Source organism: Anoplophora glabripennis, unplaced genomic scaffold (genome assembly GCF_000390285.2).
Source record: "Anoplophora glabripennis isolate ALB-LARVAE unplaced genomic scaffold, Agla_2.0 scaffold27, whole genome shotgun sequence".
In the NCBI taxonomy this organism is placed as follows: domain Eukaryota; kingdom Metazoa; phylum Arthropoda; class Insecta; order Coleoptera; family Cerambycidae; genus Anoplophora; species Anoplophora glabripennis.
Window position 1 is genome coordinate 390,563 of NW_019416292.1, and position 23,669 is coordinate 414,231.

The 23,669-nt window shown below is 32.0% G+C and overlaps 1 protein-coding gene across 1 annotated transcript in view; it reads left to right on the forward strand.

Annotated features, from left to right (window-relative positions):
- The window catches only part of LOC108909903 (glutamate receptor ionotropic, kainate 2), a 120,874-nt gene that overhangs the window by 92,314 nt on the left and 4,891 nt on the right, over positions 1–23,669 (forward strand). Inside the window, exons 10-14 of the mRNA XM_018714376.1 lie at positions 968–1,398; positions 11,263–11,400; positions 17,078–17,276; positions 18,719–18,950; positions 21,023–21,138. Of these exons, the coding sequence (XP_018569892.1) occupies positions 968–1,398; positions 11,263–11,400; positions 17,078–17,276; positions 18,719–18,950; positions 21,023–21,138 (1,116 nt within the window). The remainder of the gene's footprint in view (positions 1–967; positions 1,399–11,262; positions 11,401–17,077; positions 17,277–18,718; positions 18,951–21,022; positions 21,139–23,669) is intronic.

Here is a 23,669-nt window from a genome sequence, read left to right on the forward strand (position 1 = left end):
ATATTATATATTTAATATTATGTCGCTAAAAGTTAAGCGCACGTTTTTTTTTGCGCATAAAAAAATTTTCATTTGTAGTGATATTTGAAAGCTAAAAAGTCAAAAATTTCCGTGGATATACGATTTACCCAAATATGGACTTTTTAAAATATATGCTGTCTGGACTATTTATATGGTTTAGAGGGATTTGCCATAGTTATTATAAGTTTAACTTCACAAATTTTCAGTATATAAGGTATCGTACTGCTTATTGACACCGTTCCACACAGTTAATAACCAAAGCAGTCAGCTGCACTGTCGAAACGCGTAAATGTCGCGCTTGCCATTTACTTACCGATGACGTCAACGTGTCGACATCCCAGTCCATGGCGTTTGCGCGCGAAGCGAACCGATTAAAACTTTAATATCTAATAACTTTTTAAAAATAAATCAATATAACAAAACATTTACACATTGTTTGTAGTATTCAGTGTAGATACAAAAACTATTAAAATATTTTTTTCTGCAAGAGGCTTCCGACAGAATTCTAAGAATTGTAAAACAGCAGTATGTTGAAATTCACTATCTTAGAACTTTTTTCCGTTTAATTGTTGCTTATCGCCACATTCAAGGATTTGTTTGAAATATACAGGGTGTTTTAATAAAAACTGTTAAAAGTTGATAAGTCATATATTCAATAATATAATATAATATCTAAAGAAATTTACAAGGGATATTTGTTAAAGGTTGGAAGAAATTTTCTTGCCGAAGATTTTACAAAAGGTTTATTATCAAATTATTCTAAAGTCGTTGATGAATTGCGATATGTGGTACATTATTTTGTCACGAAAAATACAAGACTTTGACTATATTTGCAGTTTTTCCTAATGCCAGGAGTAATAAGATGTCATAATTTTTTGTGGAAAGTCTGTAAAATACACATCTTAATTTTTTTCTGTTCTTTCTGCCACATTTTTTTATTATTTAGAGCTCGCCGTACGTAATGCGCAAGGAAGCGAGCGAAAAACTGGTCGGCAACGCCCAATTCGAGGGCTACGCCGTGGACCTCATCCACGAGATCTCCAGGGTCCTGGGCTTCAACTACACCATCCGCCTGGCACCTGACGGCCGCTACGGCTCCCTAAACCGCGAGACCAAAGAATGGGACGGCATGATGAAGGAGCTATTGGACCAGAAAGCCGACCTGGCCATCGCCGATCTCACCATCACCTACGACAGGGAGCAGGCCGTGGATTTCACGATGCCCTTCATGAATCTGGGCATTAGTATTCTTTACAGAAAACCCATCAAACAGCCGCCTAATCTGTTTTCGTTTCTGTCGCCGCTGTCGCTCGACGTGTGGATCTATATGGCAACTGCGTACCTCGGGGTGTCGGTGTTGCTGTTTATATTGGCTAGGTGAGAAGTTTAGTACTTATGCTTTCCAAATTGCTGAAATTAATAAATAAGGCTGGTTCAAAAGATCCGCGAACTTTATTGTCAAATGAGTTAATAAATATAATTTATTTTCGATATATCTCCAACGACCTGACGGACAAAAAATTATTATTGAAAAATATATACACAACTTTAAAAGAAAAGGATACTCCAAAAATAAGAAAATAATGCTTATAGGCGGAGGCATTTCGATTACATGAGAAAGAGTTTGTGATTGTTGTGGGGGGTGCTTAAAAAGCTTAACTTGAGATTTGAGACCAAGATTTTCTATGTGCATTTTCCGCCATCTTGGAAAAATGGGTGAATTTTTGTTTTTGCTATAACTCGGTTCCCCGTCAAGATACGGAATTGTTGTTTTATTGTTTTTCGGTCCTCTTTCGACGACCTACAACTTAGGTATTTGATCTCTTTCTTATATTTTCAAAATATAAACTTATACAAGTTCATTAACTATTTAAATAAAATTTTATCTTGAATTTTGGCAATTAATGGATTAATAAAAAAATAAAAGAAATATAGAATAGTAAGAATTTGTCCTACAATAATATAAGGATCTTCAACAGGACGTGCACCGATTCAAGTTAATAAGATAATAATAGTAAATAATGATCAAAATAAAATTTTATTTATTGGATAAAATTGATTTCTTAATATTTTTTTTTATTAGAAAAAGGAAGAGTATATAAAATAGCAATTGATATAATTAAAGCTAGAACACCTCCTAATTTATTAGGGATTGAACGTAAAATAGCATAAGCAAATAGAAAATATCATTCGGGTTGAATATGTACGGGAGTAATTAAAGGATTAGCAGGAATAAAATTATCAGGATCTCCTAATAGATAAGGATTACTTAAAGTTAAAATTAAAAGAGTTATAGATATAATTAATATACCTAAAATATCTTTATAAGAAAAATAAGGATGAAATGGGATTTTATCAAAATTTCTATTAGTTCCTAAAGGATTATTTGATCCAGTTTGATGAAGAAATAATAAATGAATAATTACTAAGGAGATGACAATAAAAGGTAATAAGAAATGTAAAGTAAAAAATCGTGTTAAGGTGGCATTATCAACTGCAAATCCTCCTCATACTCATTGAACAATTATTGTTCCTAGATATGGAATAGCTGATAATAAATTGGTAATAACAGTTGCTCCTCAAAAGGATATTTGTCCTCAAGGTAATACATAACTTAGAAATGCTGTTCCTATAACAATAAAAAAAATAGTTACTCCAATTATTCAAGTTTCAATTATATTATAAGATCTATAATATATTCCTCGTCCAATATGAATATAAAGACAAATAAAAAAAATGAAGCCCCATTAGCATGGAGTGTTCGAATTAATCATCCATAATTTACATTTCGACAAATATGAGCAACTCTTCTAAATGCTATTTCAATATTTGGGCAATAGTGTATTGCTAGAAATAATCCAGTTACAATTTGAATTCCTAAGCAAAGTCCTAGAAGAGATCCAAAATTTCATATAGTTGAAATATTGGAAGGTGAAGGTAGATCAATTAAGGATCCATTGATAATGGATAAAATAGGTGAAGTTTTACGAATAGGTATTTTCATTAATTTTTTTGTCGTAAAGGTCCTGATTTAATATTAGTAATTTTTACTACTATAATTAATGTAATTAATAAATAAATAATTATTATGAAAAAAATAATGTTTATAGGTCATATTAAAAATTTATTTATTGATAGTTTATAATATTGAATTATATTTTGATTTGAGAGATTATTTATTAAGTTTAAATTAAAAAAGAATAGGTCTATAATAAATAAGGTGATAGTGATTAAGCAAAGTGATCTAATTAAAATAAAAAGTTTATAAGAAAATTGAAATTTTTCATTTGATGCAATTCTAGTTATATAAATAAATAAAATTAATATACCACCAATTATAATTAAGAAAATAATATAAGAAAATCAAAAGTTATAGTTTATTAATCCTGTTATTATTGCAATTAAAATAGTTTGAACTAGTAAAATTATTCCAAAGGAAAGGGGATGATTTATAAATAAGAAAGAAATTCTTATAATAATGGAACTTATAATTAAAATTATAGTAATTTCAAGAAATAGTTTATTTTAAAAATATTAATTTTGGAGATTAAAGATAAGGAGAATCCTTTTTCTTGATGTTTTAAAAGAAAAATCTTATTTTTGGTTTACAAGACCAATATTTTTTATAAATTATTAAAACTAATGTTAATTTATATTATTTTATCTTTATGTTTAAGATTATCAGGAATAATAGTTTTTGCTTCTAAACGTAAGCATTTATTAATTATATTATTAAGGTTGGAATTTATTATAATTTCTTTATATTTTAATATTTTAATTTATTTATCTCAATTAAGATATGAATTTTTTTTTTCTATAATTTTTTTAACTATAAGAGTATGTGAAGGGGTCTTAGGATTATCAGTTTTAGTTTTAATAATTCGTACTCATGGTAATGATTATATTATAACTTTTTCTTCATTATGATAAGTTTTTTTTTTGGTTTATTGATATTAATTCCTTTATGTTTTATTTCTAATTTTTGATTAGTGCAGTATATTTTTTATATTTTTACATTTATATTTTTAATTAATATTTCAATAACTTATTTATGAGTAAATATTTCTTATATATTAGGAAGGGACATATTATCTTATTCTTTAATTTTATTAAGTTTTTGAATTTGCAGATTAATAATTTTAGCAAGGGAAAAAATTTTAAAATTAAAAAATTATAGTAATCTTTTTTTATTTATTATAGTAAATTTAATATTATCTTTATATTTAGCTTTTTCTTCTATAAATTTATTTTTATTTTATTTGTTTTTTGAGATTAGTTTAATTCCCACATTAATTTTAATTATTGGGTGAGGGTATCAACCAGAACGAATTGAGGCTGGTGTATATTTATTATTTTATACTTTATTGGTTTCATTACCTATAATAGTTTCAATTTTTTTTTATTATAGAAATTATTGTAGATTAGATTATTATTTTATAAAAAATGATTTAAACAATATTTTTATATATTTATGTATAAATTTTGTATTTTTTGTAAAAATGCCTATATTTTTTGTTCATTTATGATTACCAAAGGCTCATGTTGAGGCTCCAGTTTCTGGATCTATAATTTTGGCTGGGATTATATTAAAATTAGGTGGTTATGGTTTAATACGATTAATAAATTTATTTTTAACAATTGGTATAAAATTTAATTTTATTTTTATTATTATTAGATTAGTTGGGGGATTTTTTGTTTCTTTAATATGTTTACGGCAGAGAGATATTAAATCTTTAATTGCTTATTCTTCAGTTGCTCATATAGGTTTAACTTGAGATTTGAGACCAAGATTTTCTATGTGCATTTTCCGCCATCTTGGAAAAAGGGGTGAATTTTTGTTTTTGCTATAACTCGGTTCCCCGTCAAGATACGGAATTGTTGTTTTATTGTTTTTTTGTCCCCTTTCGACGACCTAAAATTTAGGTCATATAAACTTTGCACCTATTATTGTTAGTTGTTGAAATATCGAACAAAATTTATAAAAATTCAAAGATTCGATCTGATTTTTCGGATTTTTCTCTTTTTCCTTAATACTTATTGAAAACATGTCTATTATAAAACTTGTAGGGGGCGTTTGTACAAACAATTTGGTGTCTTTGTTTTTGCCCCAGGGTGATAATTGCGTGTTTTATCGCGCCACGAAGTCAGCAAGTCCTTGCGAAGTTTCGATTTTTCCGTCCGCGCGCCGCCATGGTTTTCGCGATAACTCGGTTCACCGTCGAGATAGAGATTTGTTGTTTTGTTATTTTTTGTGTCTCTTCCGATGATCTACAATTTAAGTCCTATAAACTCTTCACCTATCATTATTACTTGTTGAGATATATAACAAAATAGATAAAAAATCAAAGATTCGATCTTGTTTTTCGGGATTTCCTCTTTTTCCTTAATACTTATCGAAAAAATGTATATTATCAAACTTGTAGAGGATATTTGTGCGAACAGTTTAATACTTGTGTTCTTTCTCTAGGGTAGTAATGCGGGTTCTGTCGTGTTGCGAAGTCGACAAGTCTGTGCGAAGTTTTTATTTTATAGCTCACGCGGTTTTATAGGTACGTTGTTATGGATTCTAAATAAAGAACTAACACAGTGAGATTATGTTTCACACGTATGAAATTTATTATACAAGAATGTTTTCGTATTGAAGAAGTATCTACGTCTTCCTTCGCTTCGACAGCCCTGGTTCACAGTCCCTCTGTTGAGGGTACTTTTCGATACGTGGAGATTCTTCGGCCATATTTTCTCCGACTGTTGAATCATCTTCGGAATCTAATTCGTTGTCACAGATGAGGATATCGACTTTGGCAACGTTTCTGCATGTTTGTCCACTGCAATTGAACATGCAATGCCAGCTCTTCTGCACCCACAAGCAGTTCCACATTTTTCCTTGCATTTGCAAGACATTAGCTTCAAAAGCTCGGGTGGCGCAGATTCAACCGTATTAATAATCGGCTCTAGACCATGGTCCGTTCGTTGTCAACCCCATTCCTCCGGATCCTTGTAAAACCCAAGCCAAGTTTATACCTGATGATACGTGCGGAAAATGTGTTGTCGTGCTACGCTTCTTGTTGGTGGGAGTGTTGGTGGGAGTGATGATGATGATAGGTTGAATCTATTTCTGGTGATAGATTTTGCGTAGCGTTGATATCGTAGCGCATTGATGTTTTTGCTGTGCTTCTCACCGCCATATAGAGCAATGAGAAATCGTTCTTCCGTGGATGCCAGATCCTCCGGATTGACATGTTCTCGTTTGAATAAATCAACCGATGATAGGAGTTTCGTATGTTTTTCCAATATGCTGAAGAATTTCGATTTGCCAATGCTGAACAAAGATGAGGTGGTATCGCGACCGCTGAATGTATGAATGATAAATATGTTTTCGAGAACGGATTTATTATGTTTCATACTAGTTGGAGAGTAAAGTGTTCCTGGTGTATTTCTTTTTCCCGATTTTCGAAAGTATACATTTCTTTTGTCTTTCGCTAGTCCAGTGAGAAAAATCAAGAGATCGATGTCTTCGCCAACGATTTCAACCGAATCGTACTTTGATGCTTCTGCGAGTGAGGTGGTTACGATCAGAGTGCCCGCATCTTCAAAGGCTTGTTCGACTCTGATTTCAGTTTGTACAAAATGAAGGCGGAACATTTTTATAAAGTTGTCTTTGTTCTTGCTTTTTATCAATTTAGTTCGATATCTCAACAACTAACAATAATAGGTGAAAAGTTTATAGGATCTAAATTGTAGATCGTCCAAGATGGCGGAAAATGCACATAGGAAATCTTGGTCTCAAATGTCAAGTTAAGCTTTTCTAAGCACCCTTCACAACATATAAAAAATTTGGCTTTCCCGTTCACTTTCTTTTCCAAATGTACAGAATGACTGAACTAATTGTACTCCGAGCCCTATAATTTATTTAATCATTTTCAGAAGGAATTTTTTCCCATTATCTTAAATTCTTAAGACAAAATATAAAACATGTTATGATAATCTTAACCATTTCGTCTTATCTTTTCCTCATCTAGTTTTGCTAGACTTCTGCTAATTAGCTAGACATGAACGAAGTTTAATCAACTAAGAATCCTTGCCTAGAGCAATATCATTAACTCACCTCCTAATTAGCGTACTTTCCACTCCTACATCTTCACTAAAACAGCTTACAAGTGTTACAATTTTTATTGCTCCTCATTCAAGAGACATCAAAAGAGCTCTCCACGTTTAAAAGTTGAGGATATGTCATAAAACTTCTTATAATTGGATCCTGTTCCTCGCGAGCCAAGACCCTTATTTTGCGTCCCGAGTAGAGAGCAAGCATTTTTTATTGATTTAAAGCAAGTTTGAAGTAGCCCTGCGGGGGGAAGGGGGAGGGGGGATGGCTGCAAAACGAGGGAATTATTTTATAAAGTCCAGAAAGGAAAATAAGGGCGCTCAAAACGGGTGTCTTAAAATTAAGTCTATAAGTTTCCAACTAGCCTTCTGTTTCAAGATGCCTTTTAACTGTGCTTGGAAAGTTATTATTAGTCATCGCCCAGCTTTGGTGACTTGATACGTATACAGGGTGATTCTTAAATAATTTGTAATAATAATTTAATAAAATGTAAAAAAAATTGAAGAAGTATCACCATACACCAAAACAGTTTCAAAGTAAGTACATCAAAACTCTTTGGAAGCGTTCAAAACCTATAAATTTGTAAAAATATATAGAAATACTATCGAAAAACATTGAATTAGAATTAAAAAAAGAAAGAAGGTTGTTTCCATATAGATTCAACAAATAAAGAAAATCGACCTCTTTTTTTTTGAAACTTTGGAATGTTAATCTGTTTTTGTTTTTCTGAAAAAAAATTTTTGGAGCTCTATGAAGCCATGTTAAATTTACATCGTGACAGCGTTATACCGAAATTGAAAATGCATATTTTTTTCATGTGAACGTCATTTGGACCCAAATCATCCTACCGAAATGTTTTTTTCAAAATGTGCAGAATTTCATCAGCATTTACTTGTTTTTTTCAGAATTCAAATTGCTTTAAAACTTTCTGTGATAAATGAGAAAAACGAAAAAAAAATTTGTTTTTCAAAATTGATTTTCTCAAAAACCGCATTTTTTGTTTTCACCATATTTGGATATGTTTTTCAACGCCAAATAAGCTATCTTTTAGCCAAGCGGCAATATGCCAACTTGTTTCGTTCGCGAGATACGGTTTCGATGGGCATTTTTTCTAGTTTGTCATTTTGACCCAAATCATCCTGTCGAAACGATTTTTTCAAAATTTTTCAAAAATGGCACACAATCAAGCTTATCTGAAAAAATCCTGGAATTTATAATTGAATTAATTATTAGATTAAGTAACTAAAGACTTTAAAACATTTTGCAACTTAATTTTTCCTATGCTGATATCTTTCTGTCTTCGGTAGGTACATACATATATATTTTCATAGTAAAGTTGGTATTTCTTTGATCTCTTAAGCAGTTAGCAAACCGTCTTACTCTTTTCAACATTACCTATGTAGTGAATAAAAGTTTCCCAGTTCATCCAATTATTCTGCGGGTAAATCTTTTAAACTTCTTGGAATTTTTTTAATTTTCATACGTTTCGAATTTATTATCTCCAATATCACTTTCAATGAGCCATTTCCAAGAAAGTTTTCTGTTTCTTTTGATTTTTTTCGACACATCTGACAGATGAATTAATTTCTTTATCTCAAATTTACAAAATTAATTTCATTAAAAATGTTGTAAGTAAATTATAGCGCTATATATTTGTTTTTAAATATTTTTCCATTAACCGGCGTATTCTCTAACGCCTAGTAATGGATTTATTTGCCAATAAAGGCCCGACTGGATATTTGTGGGGCTTGTCTTACACGTTCAGCAACTTCCTGTATCCTTCCGGTGAATTTCTCTTCTACTACGACTCCGGTATCGACGGCTTTGTACGAGCCTAGCCGCTAAACGACTGAATCGATTAACATTGTTCTATGTTCCTCAATAATTTCATGAATGGAAATGATTCATTAGGTTAATAATGATGTTTTACATCGTAAGGTTGGAATAGTTTGCTTCAAATGTGCTTTTTTATTTAATTAAGTTCCGGATATTAACCTCGTGTCATCTAAGCCAGTGGAAACAAAAATCATTAATGAAATTTTTTTCAGGATGTCGGTAATAGAAATGCCATATAATGTCCACAAAAGTAGCAAGTTCTTAGATTACAAACTAAATCCGAAATATAGTCTCGAACACTTCACATATAAAACGTACTTATAAAACAATTGCTTATAAAACGGCACTTAAACTGCGAACATCCTATATACCTACCCTCTGCTGAATAAAAATATTAAAAAGGTTTTTGTCGGTGTTGTTTTTGAAATTATAATCCCTCGCAAAAGGCCGGATTTCATCTGAAACAGCCAAGGCAAATAATCAATTAAGGACTCGCGTCTTAATCGACGCGAGAGTGGGCCCAATCAGGATAATTAGTCATGGCAACTAATTAGCTGCCAGTAATTGGTAATTATAATTACATGACTTCACTCTACGGCTTACACCCGATTCTATTTCGGGTGAGTTAATATTAATATTGCCAAACGGCGTTATCGTTTATATCTATTGGAAAGTAACGAGCGTTCAAATAAAAACGTGGTCAAGTTGGTTCTGAAAATTTGGACGTAGGGCGTAGCGTATAGCAAATGAACTTAAACGTCATCTGTCAAAGCGCTATATCGCCGCTATCAATTTGAATATTTTCGTTTTAAAAAGCGTTTAAAATGGTGTTTTCTCAAGAACAAAAAGTGTTGGAATATGGAAGTATTCTATTGAGGAATGTCTCATAGAATTTCAAAATCAATTTCCCGGCGTTGTTGGGTACAAAATTTTTCAAAGTGCAGTTCAGCGTTGTGTTAATGTTTTTCGTGAAACGGGCAGTGTAACAAGAAAAGAAGGAAGCGGCCGACCTAAAAAGCGGACTGAAGAATTAAAAGAAAATGTCCAACAAATAATGGAAAATGCGCCAAGTACTTCTGTACGTGTTTTATCACAAATGGTGGGAGTATCAGTCGGTACCTGCCACATAGTGTTAAAAAAAGATTTGCGTTTGTTCTCCTATCGTTTAACTTGTCAGCAAGAACTTCATGAAGTTGATTTTCCGCGACGGGCTGTATTTTGTGAATGGTTTTTAAACAACTACGGTGAACTTCATAATATCACCTTTTTTTCTGATGAAGCCTGGTTTCATTTAAGTGGTTACGTAAACTCACGGAATATGAGAATGTGGTCTTCTGAAAAACCAGATAACTTTTTTGTCGAGGGCCCTCTACACGCTCAAAAAATTGGAGTTTGGTGTGCTCTCAATCGAAGGAGGATTTATGGACCTATTTTTTTTAATGGTACTCTTACTGCGCAAAGGTATAGAGAAGAAATTATCGCTCCTTTTGTTAACCAGCTGGAAGAAAACGAAATTACAAACTTTTACTTTCAACAAGATGGCGCCAGGGCACATACGGCAGGCGAGACGATGAATATGTTGAGGGAAGTTTTCCAAAATCGACAAATAAGTCTCAATGCTGAACATGAATTTCCACCGAGGTCATGTGATATTACGCCGTGTGATTTCTTTTTGTGGCCTTACCTTCTTAAAAACACTATTTTTGAACTGCCTATTCCTGATTTAAACCATCTGCAGGCTCGACTTATAGACAAGATTCGTGAAATTAACAATACCCCGAGCATCTTAGAAAATGTCTTCAATTCTTTGAGGAACAGGTGTGAAAAGTGCTTGGAACAAGGAGGGGGACACTTTCAGCAGCTGCTTTAATTTATTGTTATAACAAGGAGGGGGACACTTTCCGCAGCTCCTTTAATTGTTTGTTATTGTTATCACGATTATTCTTTAAAATAAAGTTATATATAGTCATTAACGTTATTGAAACTGACAGCTGCTATACAGCTCGTTGAGAAATGAGGTTAAGTTGGTCGCTAAAAGCTACTCCCTACGTCCAATGTGTCAGAGCCAACTTCGACCACGTTTTTATTTGAACGCTCGTTATTAATCTGTAGCAATTAAATTGCTACGTCGATACAAGGATAAAAACTAAGGGCTAGTCATAGAAACCATGTAGTTATGTTATACTCATCTAATAATATTATTTGTTCAAGCATGTACACCAAAATAATAATAAAAAATCATGTTCGAAGAGTATTGACGCTGGTACTTTTGAACACACGATGATCTATTTGACACTCGACAGGTTCACCCCGTACGAATGGCAGAACCCCCACCCGTGCAACCCCAACCCCGACCACCTAGAGAACCAGTTCACCCTGTTCAACTGCATGTGGTTCGCCATCGGCTCCTTGATGCAACAAGGATGCGACTTCCTACCCAAGTAAGCCACTAGATTTAGTAAAGCTGTTCTGTGGTTGCAGGTTCAGCCCTTACGAGTGGGACAACCCGCACCCATGCAACAGCGAACCAGACGTACTGGAAAATCAGTTCACTCTGTTGAACTCCCTGTGGTTCACCATCGGGTCGCTGATGCAGCAAGGCTCCGACATTGCTCCAAAGTAAGTCCACCGGTGTGTTTGGTGTTTGCGTTAAGTTATTTCAGTAAAGGTAGGCATGTCGTAGTCTTGCGGTATCGAATACATCATACAAGTACATTGTAACTAGTTGCCATAACATTTATCTAGAGTAGGTACATCATCCTCGCAGTATGCTTAAGGCCGTACAATGGTAGAGAAGGGAGTATTGCTGTGTCGAGTACATTTTAGTTAGTATATTGTTACTATGTGTATCTTTATTTAGATTATACGAAAAGAAGAACAAAGGCGAAATTGCATGTTATATTGAAGTTAGTATCTTCTCGTGTTAATAAATAATTATCCACTTCCAAGACGACATTCCCTAGGCAAAAATAAGCAAAACAGTTTATATAAAATCTTAGTCCGGAAAGGCACCATTTTCGAGGTAGATTTTTAATTTTTGGTGACCAATACATCAATTAGGTTTGTAGAAAATCAGAAACGATATAGTCCAGACGGTATCTATTTCAAAGAGTCTATATTTGAGTGAATCGTATATCCACGGATATTTTTGGCTTTTTGGCTTTCAAATATCACTAGAAATGAAAATTTTTCTATGCGCATAAAAAGAAAACGTGGGCTTAACTTTTGGCGGCACAATATGTTAAAAAAATTCGAAAAATGTCATATTTTTCTTCCTATTTAATTATGTATCTTTTCAAGAGTTGATTTTAGGCGAAAATGGAAGAGGAAATAAATGTTTGTAATTAAATTTTACAAAAATATGACTAGTTACAAATCCAATGAATGTTAAAAACATTACTTTTTAGGGAATTTTTTTGGGGTCTTTAAGTTGGGTATAGGACCCTCATACCTGGCTCAAGAAAAGTTCCTGTTACGTAGAATCGTCACACCAAATTTCATCAAAATCGGTTCGATAGATTTTGCATAATAATTTTGCAATCCAGATTTTTAAAAAAAAATTTGCAAATTTTCAAAATTTTACACAGCAAAAACCAAGGTCCTTAGATACTTGAAAATTTAATCACATATAGAAGGGCTCTCAAGCTTTCAAACGCTTTTTGAAAAATTCGAATCCGTCAATTAGAAGAGCTCTGCCGCTTGTTTAAACATTGGTCGAATTTTTGTACTATAATTTTGTATTTTTATAATGTAATGAGTTAATTTCTCATTTGCTTATATTTTAAACAGTAAATAATATTTGAATTATACTTTCATCACAAAAGAAATGATGATTAAATTAATAATTAATTAATTAATTAATCGACATATTTTGAAAATAATAGTTGTTTAAAAATTTTAGAATATTTAAATAAATTTGTTTTTGATCTTTGATAAACAGTATATAAGTTTATGCACTTACCTTTGATACAATAAAAAATTAATTTTGATAATTAAAGGAAGATAAATAATTATCGGACTGTTGAAAGACCAATAATTATTAACGATAGGAATTTGAACATACGTTAATTGTTTTTTTAAATCGCGAGACATCGATTTAAAAAAAAATTCGATCTGTTTTTTTTTAAAGAAGCCTTTCCAATAACTTTTAAAACCTGCTTTAAAAAATTTAATTTGATTGAATATTCACAAAGTTATTCTAATTGTTTATAAGTACAAAAATTCGACCAATGTTTAAACAAGCGCCAGAGCTCTCCTAATTGACGGATTCGAATTTTTCAACAAGCGTTCGAAAGCTTGAGAGCCCTTCTATATGTGATTCAATTTTCAAGTATCTAAGGGCCTTGGGTTTTGCTGTGCAAAATTTTGAAAAATTTACTATTTTTTTTTCAAAGTCTGGATTGCAAAATTATTATGTAAAATCTATCTAATCGATTTTGATGAAATTAGGTGTGATGATTCCAGATAACATGAAGTTTTCTTGAGCCAAGTATGAAGGTTCTATACCCAACTTAAAGACCCCAAAAAAATCCCTAAAAAGTAATGTTTTTTAATCCAATTTTTGACGATTTTTTCGATTTTTACAATAATAATCATGATTCATTCGATTTGTAACTAGTCATATTTTGTAAAATTTAATTACAAACATTTTTATCCTCTTCCATTTTCGCCTAAAATCAACTCTTGAAAAGATACATAATTAAATAGGAAGAAAAATATGACACTTTTCGAATTTTTTTAACAGATTGTGCTGCCAAAAGTTAAGCCCACGTTTTGCATTTCTAGTGATATTTGAAAGCCAAAACGCCAAACCGAAACAGAAACCGCCTAGTCTAATAGCTACATACTAAATTTCAATGAAATAGATTCAGCCATTTTACGCGATTTTCAATCAAGCATCTTAGTCACACCCTGTACAACACAGTAATTTTTCAATTTATGCACTGCGATACTTGGAGCTTGTGTTTTATGTCAATACATAAAGAGCCGTATACGTGGGCGAGTAATTAAAAAAAAAACTAATCCCATAAAACCAAATAGAAACGCTTCGTTATACACAAGTATTTTTCTGACCACATATTTACTTTCTACTTTAATGCCACAGTGAAAATACTATTTCGCTCCAGCTTTTACCGAGCACTTATACAGATTCAATTTCAACGATACTCTAGTATAAATTGCGTTACATTTAATTAAATACAGTCGCTAAAATTATAATAAGATTCTCCGACGTATAATTTTCCTACTAGCGCGAATATGGAAAAATTTCATTTTTCGAAAACTCATCAAAGGTCGACATTTTTGTTAAACTTTCAATTGACAAAGTGAGTCTTTTTTGTCACCTAGCTGTAAAATACTTTTATGTTCTAGAACGCCAAAGTCTTTTTCGTTCTAGAACATAAAACAAATGTCAAAATAATTTGAAATTTTTTCGAAATTTATTTTTTAAACAATATAATATGTATATTTTAAGTATCTCCTATATATGTCTCCGCTACCGTATCAGAACGCCACCTCCATATCGTTTAATGGTGGTAATATCGGCCCCTGCGTCAGCTAATAGTGTAGCGGATGAAGAGTTTAATTACAATACATATGTAATTCTGACACTACTTTTTCAAACAACTAATTTTTATTGTTTATTAGGTTGCTATCGTTGTAATAGTCACCGCGCCTAAACCGTCTTGATTCAAACACGGTTCAAACGAATTCAAATGTCAATTAAATTGTTATAATAACACAGTTGTCTTATTTTATTGCAGTTTTCGAAAATATATTGTTTGCATCTCGAAAGCGAAATGCTTTTGCGTTCTCGAATAGATATTCCATTTTTAACGCAAAAATGCCATTTCGCGTTCTAGATGTAAAAATAACATTTCCTAAAAAAACAAGTATTTTCGCTATTTAATCGAAATTTAGTGCATAATGTTCGTTGTGTCAAAACATCATTCACTGATAACATTCTCAAATTTCTCAACTTTCATTTATTTGTTTAAATACAGGAAAAACTAGTTATAATGTTATTTTTTTTTATGACTTCCAAACTAACACCTACAAGTATTACTTAAACCTGAACATAAAATTTATCGAAAGTATCGGAAAGTAACGTCTTCTTCATGGTTACCATCATATTATTTTATTACTCTACCAATATAATCAAAAATCTTTCGTAACTACCATTAAATTTTTTAATCATTAGTATCAATTTTTAAATATATACACCTCCGTCTACTCAACCACTTGAAAATCACAACCAGATGAACAACACAGTCAATCCACTATGTGGCTAAGTGTACCCTTTACATCACAGGACTGATTGTTTCACATGGCAATCGCTTTAACGATAGTGTAAATTATTTAGGTACATATGTCAAGAGACGTGTTACAGGTCATAGTGCTATTAAGTGATTAATGACAAATAATGGACGTACCAGAAAGGGATTAGGGAGTTGGGGACTTTTGAACGCATTAATTGTAACACATGTTGCACTGTCGTTGTAGGAATTTGCGAAGGTAACTACTGATTAAAAGCCTGAAATAAAAGTTGAAGAAAGACCTTCCCAAATACAGGGTGTTCCCGTTTTAAACGTACTAACTTTAACAGTTGATGGACTATTTGATTTGATATTGAACAAAAAAGTTCACATGAACATACGTCGCTTGCGAATGCAATCATCAGTGGCGTGGTGGACGGAAAATTCGAGATCCTCTTTTTAAACAAAATATCTATGTTTGTTTTTTTAAATTTCGGGAAATTTATTGAATCGCTGATCAATTTCTAAAGAAAAACTGCACGAAACGACACAAAACTGTCATTTTACTTAGGTAACTTAAATTTGGTTTCACTATTTTTCTCAAAAGGAAACCTTTTTGCTTATGTTGACTTACGTTGTCATGTATCACTGCGGACAACCAGTATTTTCAACTTTTTTCTCATACTCTTCTTGAATTCTGCGGAAAGTCCAATTTCGTTTACGAGCCTCCCACGTCAATGTAATTCGAACTTTTTAATGTTACACAGCGGTTGAATGCCAGCGTAATTTAATTCTAATATATATTAAAGCGACAAACCCACGTTCATGCTAACTATCCTCAACAATTTCCAACTCTGAAGTTTACACATACAAATTGACCGCCGAGAGAATAGTTGTTGTTAAATTGAATTCCTAGGTATGCAAGAGTTTGACCCAGAGGTATTTTTAGACCGAGACCTTTATTACTTGGGTTCAGGTCATTACAGTTTAGTATTACTTACAGTGGCGATAATTTTTGGATAAGGGGTCACGTTTAGCTATTAAAATAGGTCTTATTCATTTTATTGCTCCGATAGTCAAGGATTCTAAAGTTTTTCGATATCATTAACTTAATCTTGTTATGACCGTAATAAAATGATATAATCAACTAGAATAATAATGAAAAACTGCGACGCTAATGCTTGGAATGATCTAGAAATGGTCTGACATAACTAAAACAAGTTTATATTATTGCCACTTTTTATTTCATGGTTTAATTCATTATTACACCATATACTTCATTGGTTCTAAAATAAAATTATTGTTATTAATACTATTGCACTGATAATGAGACCGTAGTTTTTGTTTAAATTTAAGGGTATTCTCACTGTGAATGCCATTTTATAACAATAATTTGTTCATAGTTAACTTTATTATTACGTTGAAGTGAATTAAAGAAATAAAGAATGTGATCATTCTTATATATTTATAATTATTTTCAAACCTAAAGGGTTTTCTTTTAAATTGCAACAGTTTTCAAAATTAAAGTTCAATTTCTTTAACAAAATGTAAGTTTTCCTTCCTTATCTGATCATAAGTAGAAAATAAATACTACACTTTTATACTCAAAAAGTTTGAGCAACACTCACTTTAATATCTACATAAATTACATTTTACGGAAAGTATTTCTTTCAGTGTAAGTAGTTTTAGGCACCGAACAACAAAAGCTCGTCTGACTTCCTGCATTTCCCGAGTCCTGCCCAACTGACGTTTGTTACTATTTCTCATACTTCGGTGTTTTATGTATTCTTGCTTTTATAACCCCATTAGCAACCAGGGGACAAAAACTCGGCCAGGCTAACACTTTGCCGCTTTATTATTTCAGAGCTGTTTCTACCAGGATGGTGGCGGGGATGTGGTGGTTTTTCACGCTGATAATGATATCTTCTTATACCGCCAACTTGGCGGCTTTCCTCACGGTGGAAAGGATGGATTCGCCCATTGAGAGTGCGGAGGATTTGGCGAAACAAACGAAAATTAAATACGGAGCTTACCGGGGGGGATCGACGGCAGCATTCTTTAGGGTATGTACACTGAGAAAAAGTGGTTGCTTTAAGGCTTTCACGGCCTGTTTTGATAAAGTTTGATCGGCGCCAGTCTCAGACTTACATATAGGCCAGTCAAATTGTTAAAAATATCTTGTTTTTTTTTTGTTAAAATTTTAATCCAGTAAACAAAGACATGTAAAAACTAAGAAAAATTCTGTAGAATTGAGTGAACTACTTTACCTCAACTGAATGTTATTTTTAAAATGGCGTCCAAAATTCGTAAAAAACATTCATTTAAAAAAACTAAACATTTTAGAAACAGATGTTTTAGACAACTGTGGTACAACTTCTTATAAAAAAAATTTGAGCCCAGACCGATGTCAATTGACAAACATAAGTAAATAACGCAAATAATTATAGAAAAATTAAATAGTACTAAAAGAAATATAATATTTTACTAACAATTTTAGTATAAAAAAAATTCTGTTACTTAAAACATACGATGTAAAGAATATTTCTTATATAATATTGATTTGAACTTCTTGTCCATTAAAAAACTCCACAGAAGTTGAGCGACGTTAAGATGTCTGTTGTTAAAATTTTTTATTCTTGTTTGGCAAAGCTTCGGGATTGTAATTTCGCAAAAAAAACTGTCAGCTATTCGAAGTAAATAACCATATATATAGCGTTTACTTATGTGCTTTCTTTGCCTTCTGATTTTTATACGCGATACAAAAGGGGCAACGATTTGAGATATTTCAATTTCTCATGGGAACAAGCAAATGCTGTATTGTTTCAGTGAATTCTTTACTCTCCTTTGTTGACTTTGTTGGCAGTAAATTTGAAAAGTGCAGCTGTATTGTTTTTCTCTTATTTCTACTTACCATAGTTGAGCAAATTGGTGCGCATATAAATGAGACACCTACTTAGAAGGATTGCACTTGTATTTAAAAATGTTTTTTAATTTTTTTATTTCTTATGAAAAATTTCACAAGTGTAATATATAGTGAATTATTCTATCGAATTTTAAATACTTTATGTACTACACACTGCCAATTTTACATGCTGTTATAACTCGCATGTGAATGAGTCTATACATTTTGAGAACCACTGAGAGTTGTAGTTTTTAACAGAGTTATATTTAGTTCACTCCTCTAGACATGATTTCAATTATTTCAAAAAGTTATACAAAAGGGTATTTCATTGTTTTTTCATGTTATTGTCTAAAAAATTAGATTTGTGTACCACCGGTAACACAGATATATTATTCCGTATTCGTAAATTCTGTAGTAAAGTCAGGAGCTTAAAAATCGTGCATATTTATTTCAAATATAACTAATTTTTGGCAAAAAACTATTATTTACTTGTTTTTCACAGTAAACTCTTTGCTGTTTAAAATATACGTACATATTTAATATTCACCCTGTGTACGACCACGGTAACTATTGATTGAACCAATATTGACTTATTTCTCCCAGGATTCGAATTTTTCCACATACCAAAGAATGTGGGCATTCATGGAGTCGCAAAGGCCGTCCGTCTTTACTTCTAGCAATCAGGAGGGGGTGGAACAAGTCGTCAAGGGCAAGGGCAGCTACGCGTTCCTCATGGAATCCACATCCATCGAGTACGTAATCGAGAGGAATTGCGAGCTGACGCAAATCGGTGGTTTGTTGGATTCCAAGGGATACGGCATTGCCATGCCGCCTAGTAAGTAGTTTGTGAAAAGCAACACAATTATTGAAATTAAATTGCTTTTTATAACGCATCAGTTTTTTTTAAACACAACAACTCGTTGCGAGCTATAGAATATAGAAAAAATGCAAATGGAAAGGCGATAAAAGTATAGACATTTACCTGAATCATTAATTAATAGATGAGAGAAAGAAAAAAATAGGTTACCGCACATTTCACAGACAAATAAATTATCAAACATACAAATGTCTGATTTCGTCTGCCAAGTAATAAACGCGAAGGAGTAACGGCAACAGCGGAATAAAGTACGAATGAGCATAGGTAGCGGGAAATTTAAATAAACCTTTCGATACATAAATTAGTCATTAGAAATGGATTACATTCAACTTGTGATTATTTGTGTAATTCAATTTGCAATAATAAAATAAAATGGGATATTTTCAAATGAAGTATGTTTTTGAAGTCTTTTTTTTTATTTATAAAATACGATAAACTTTTAATACAAGAAATAAAAAATACAGGAGCATATAACCGAAATATTTATGCTTTGTATCACAGCGCATATAACAATATTATGCATTTTAATAAATTATGATACTTTTAATATCATTTTTAATTTTAAAATTAACATTTCAAAAATGTCAGTATATTTTTAGAATATTTTTGGCTGCAATAACATCGTGTCATATATCAAATTGTATTATACTTCACAAATGCGATCGATTTAAACCCTTGTCTTATAAGGAACATTTGTATTCATAGAAGTTCATCATATGCATGTAACTAAATCATATTTAAACTTTTCCACGCGAATCACTTCATGATCAGTTTGTAGATAATCTAAAATACGTAAAAGTTCTTTGTAAAAAGAGCAGTGCATGCTTTGTGCCATATATTTTTATGTGGATTAATTAATGCCCTCGAACGGTGTGCGGAGGTTCTGGCTCCACAATCTTCTCTTCACCAGCTTTTTTCTCGCTTTTGCTATTTTCTGTTCTAATTCTCAAGCACTCATACTTTCTTTTGGTCACAAATTTTCCTTTCTACCGGCTCTCTTCTTCACCTGACATTTTATAGGTTAAAGCAATTAGCTGTGCGAGCGATCACATAGCATTGCATACCTGTATAGATGACAAGGACTGCCAATTTACGAATAATAAACTCAGCATACTCGTGTGCTGTTGTCAAGTTTCCTTTACAACTTTTGGCATTTATTCATTCATATTGGGTAAAGAATAATATTTGAAAGATGGAAATATATATTTTAAACTCGAATTTATTCAATATCTGCAAGAGAGTATTTCAATCTACTTACTTTCCCGATCATCGTTAAAACATATCCTGTGTACCAAGGAAATAATCAATGCATTTACCATTTGAAAGTTAAATTTTCGTTCACTGGCTGTTATTTAAATCATTATATTATTGATGTAGTCCTCTTCTTTATAAGGTTTAATAATAAAACAAACTTCAAAATGCATCGTTATATCTATTGAATCCTCAAAGTAATTGTGGCTTTCATATTCTCGTAATCTTCCTGAAATCGTGCTTAAAATCCTTACTGCAATAGTTCCCCAAAGACAAATTTACAATTCTGCTGAGGGAATAACGAGTAATGAACCGTGATTTGAGACGATTCTTCTGATATATCCAACAGATATTTTGCTCTATTTTCAACGGAAAAAGCAAAGAAGAATTTCTTGAGGAAATTAACGTTATATTCTTGTTAATTTAAAAAAATATATTGATTTAGGTGAAAGAAGTCTGCATATTATTAACATACGTTTTGTGTATTTTAATTTTGAAACATATGAAAAGCTGTTTAATGTTTGCAAACTTCGTATGACATTTATTTCCGTCACCAACATTTTTGATTCGCAAAAACACTCTCCAATTTGCGAGATTAACTTCAATGTGACAATTTCCAGTAATAAAAAAAATATCGGATACGCGTAACCCCCCCCCCATAAGCTCTATTTTCGTCCGGCCATTAAATCTACCGAATTATTATTGCCCAAAACGGCGGCAAATGAAATACTGCCGCAATACGCTTAACGAATTTTTAATCGGTTCCGATAAAATTTCAGATTCCCCTTTCCGAACTGCCATTAGCGGGGCTATTCTGAAACTCCAGGAAGAGGGCAAGCTGCACATACTAAAGACCAGGTGGTGGAAGGAGAAGCGTGGTGGAGGAAAATGCAGGGTGAGTACGTTCAGAATCACCGTGCTGGGAATAGTCTGTATTCATTTAAACGAAACTGTTGAAAACAAATAGACATACAAAGTTTTTCTGATTAAGACTTCTTGTACAGAATGTCCCAAATTTGCAGTATTTCACCGCTACACTAAAAATGAATGAAATGTATTTTTTACCTAAAGTATTTTCAAAATAATATTTTGATGTAATAGTCCACAGTACAGGCCCCCCCTGGAAAGTTGATTACCACATACTTTATAACTCCTGAGGAGCTTCGTTTTGACGAGTCTACCACATTTTTCATCTGCGACTTTTCTCGATTCCTCCGCTTTTCCACTCGGAAAAGTCCAAAAACATGGCAATTTCCCGGGGTCTTGAAAACTCAAGACCACATCTTTTATTTTTAGCTTAAGTAACTGGAAATTTTGTTGCAAATGCCGATTTAAATTTGTCCGACAGAAATTCCTCCGACATTGACGTGTCTACCGGTCGAAACATGCCAAAATAACAGGGTATTGAAAATCAATTACCACATAGGTAATTTTTAGTAAAATTAATTGTAAATAATTAATTCAGTCAAAAAGTATTGTTGTCCGACAAATTTCAAGCCGCGTTTTTTCAGTCCGACAGCTGGAAATCGGAATTTTCACGGGGTATGAAAAATCGATTACCACATATCTAATTTTCATTTTTTCCACTTTTAAATTTACTGTACAAAATAGTGATATAAGTGTCCGACGATTTAATGTCCGCAAATTATTAAAAAATCAATAAATCAATAAACGTGATGAAATTTAATTTTTTCACTCCAAAAATTTCATATTTATAAATGGTTATTAATTATTATTATGTAAATTATTATTTGTTTCAAATAAATAATTATAATATTGCTTATTTTATGCTTAAAAATTTAAAAGTTATAAACAAATGAAGTTATTTTTGAGGCGATTAATACGATCTTAGTGCATAATGCATTATTTCTAAATAAATTAATATTATACTTGATATAAAAATCCTTTTTTCTCTTTCAAGTTTTCATTCGCGTTTGTTATTTTTCTTTACAAAAATTTTCCTATTTTTCTAAAAGAAAATCCCAAAACTTTTGTGCATAATTTTTTTACACCATACATACTTTTTTGAAATCGTTTAATTCTTTTCTCGATATTTATTTGGCTAAATTGAGCATATAGAGATTTACAATTACAAGAATAAAACGAAAAATATATACAGGGTGTTTCAGAAAGACCTCCCGTAAATAAAGAGGGTGATAGTATGATAAAAAATGAGAATTTTTTGTCTTATGAACTCTATGTCTATCTCCTCTTGTTTTCGAGATACAGAGAGACAAAATAAAATTTTTTAAATAACATTTTTATGAAAATTTCCAAATGGTGCGAAATATTTTTATGAAATTTGGTAGTCCGAGGTTTTTAAGGGTGCCAAATACGCTAGTCTAATTATTTTTTGTATATTTCATAGAGAGCGCTAGTTATGCTACATTCTTATTACAATTTAAGTTATATTTTTTTTAAGGTTAGGTTTTTTACCAGTCGGGCTCCAATTTCTATTGTACAATTTTATTTTCTAAAAATAATGTACTCTTGTTAGAACTTCCTAATGTGGACGATTTTCGAGAAAAAAGGCTTTTAATTAAACTCTTACAATATTACACTATAAAATAAGTGACTTTTCTCAAAGTAAGCTTGAGCTTTGAGAAGAGGAGATAGACATATAGTTCATATGACAAAAAATTCTTATTTTTTGTCGTCCTCACCCCCTGTATTTACGGGAGGTCTTTCTGAAACACCCTGTATTGTATATTTATATGGAATTTTGCTTAATACATGAAAATACCTTATTAGAAATTATAAATACATGTGCACATTTTTTACGAAATTTTTTTCATCTTTTTTTGTCGGACTGACGATTTGCGGATATATTTTTGTCGGACATTACAATTTTTGCTTATAAAAAACACTTTTCTATCGTGTGTTATTTTTGTCCGACATGTGGTAATCGATTTATCATACCCCGTGAAAATTCCGATTTCCAGATGTCGGACTGAAAAAACGCGGCTTGAAATTTGTCGGACAACAATACTTTTTGACTGAATTAATTATTTACAATTAATTTTACTAAAAATTACCTATGTGGTAATTGATTTTCAATACCCTGTCATTTTGGCATGTTTCGACCGGTAGACACGTCAATGTTGGAGGAATTTCTGTCGGACAAATTTAAATCGGCATTTGCAACAAAATTTCCAATTACTTAAGCTAAAAATAAAAGATGTGGTCTTGAGTTTTCAAGACCCCGGGAAATTGCCATGTTTTTGGACTATTCGGAGTGGAAAAGCGGAGGAATCGAGAAAAGTCGCAGAGGAAAAATGTGGTAGACTCGTCAAAACGAAGCACCTCAGGAGTTATAAAGTATGTGGTAATCAACTTTCCAGAGGGGGTCTGTACTGTGGACTATAAGTACTCCACCCTTAGGGTGGGAGGAGGACATGGAGAAAAATTTTACATAAATATTGCTCC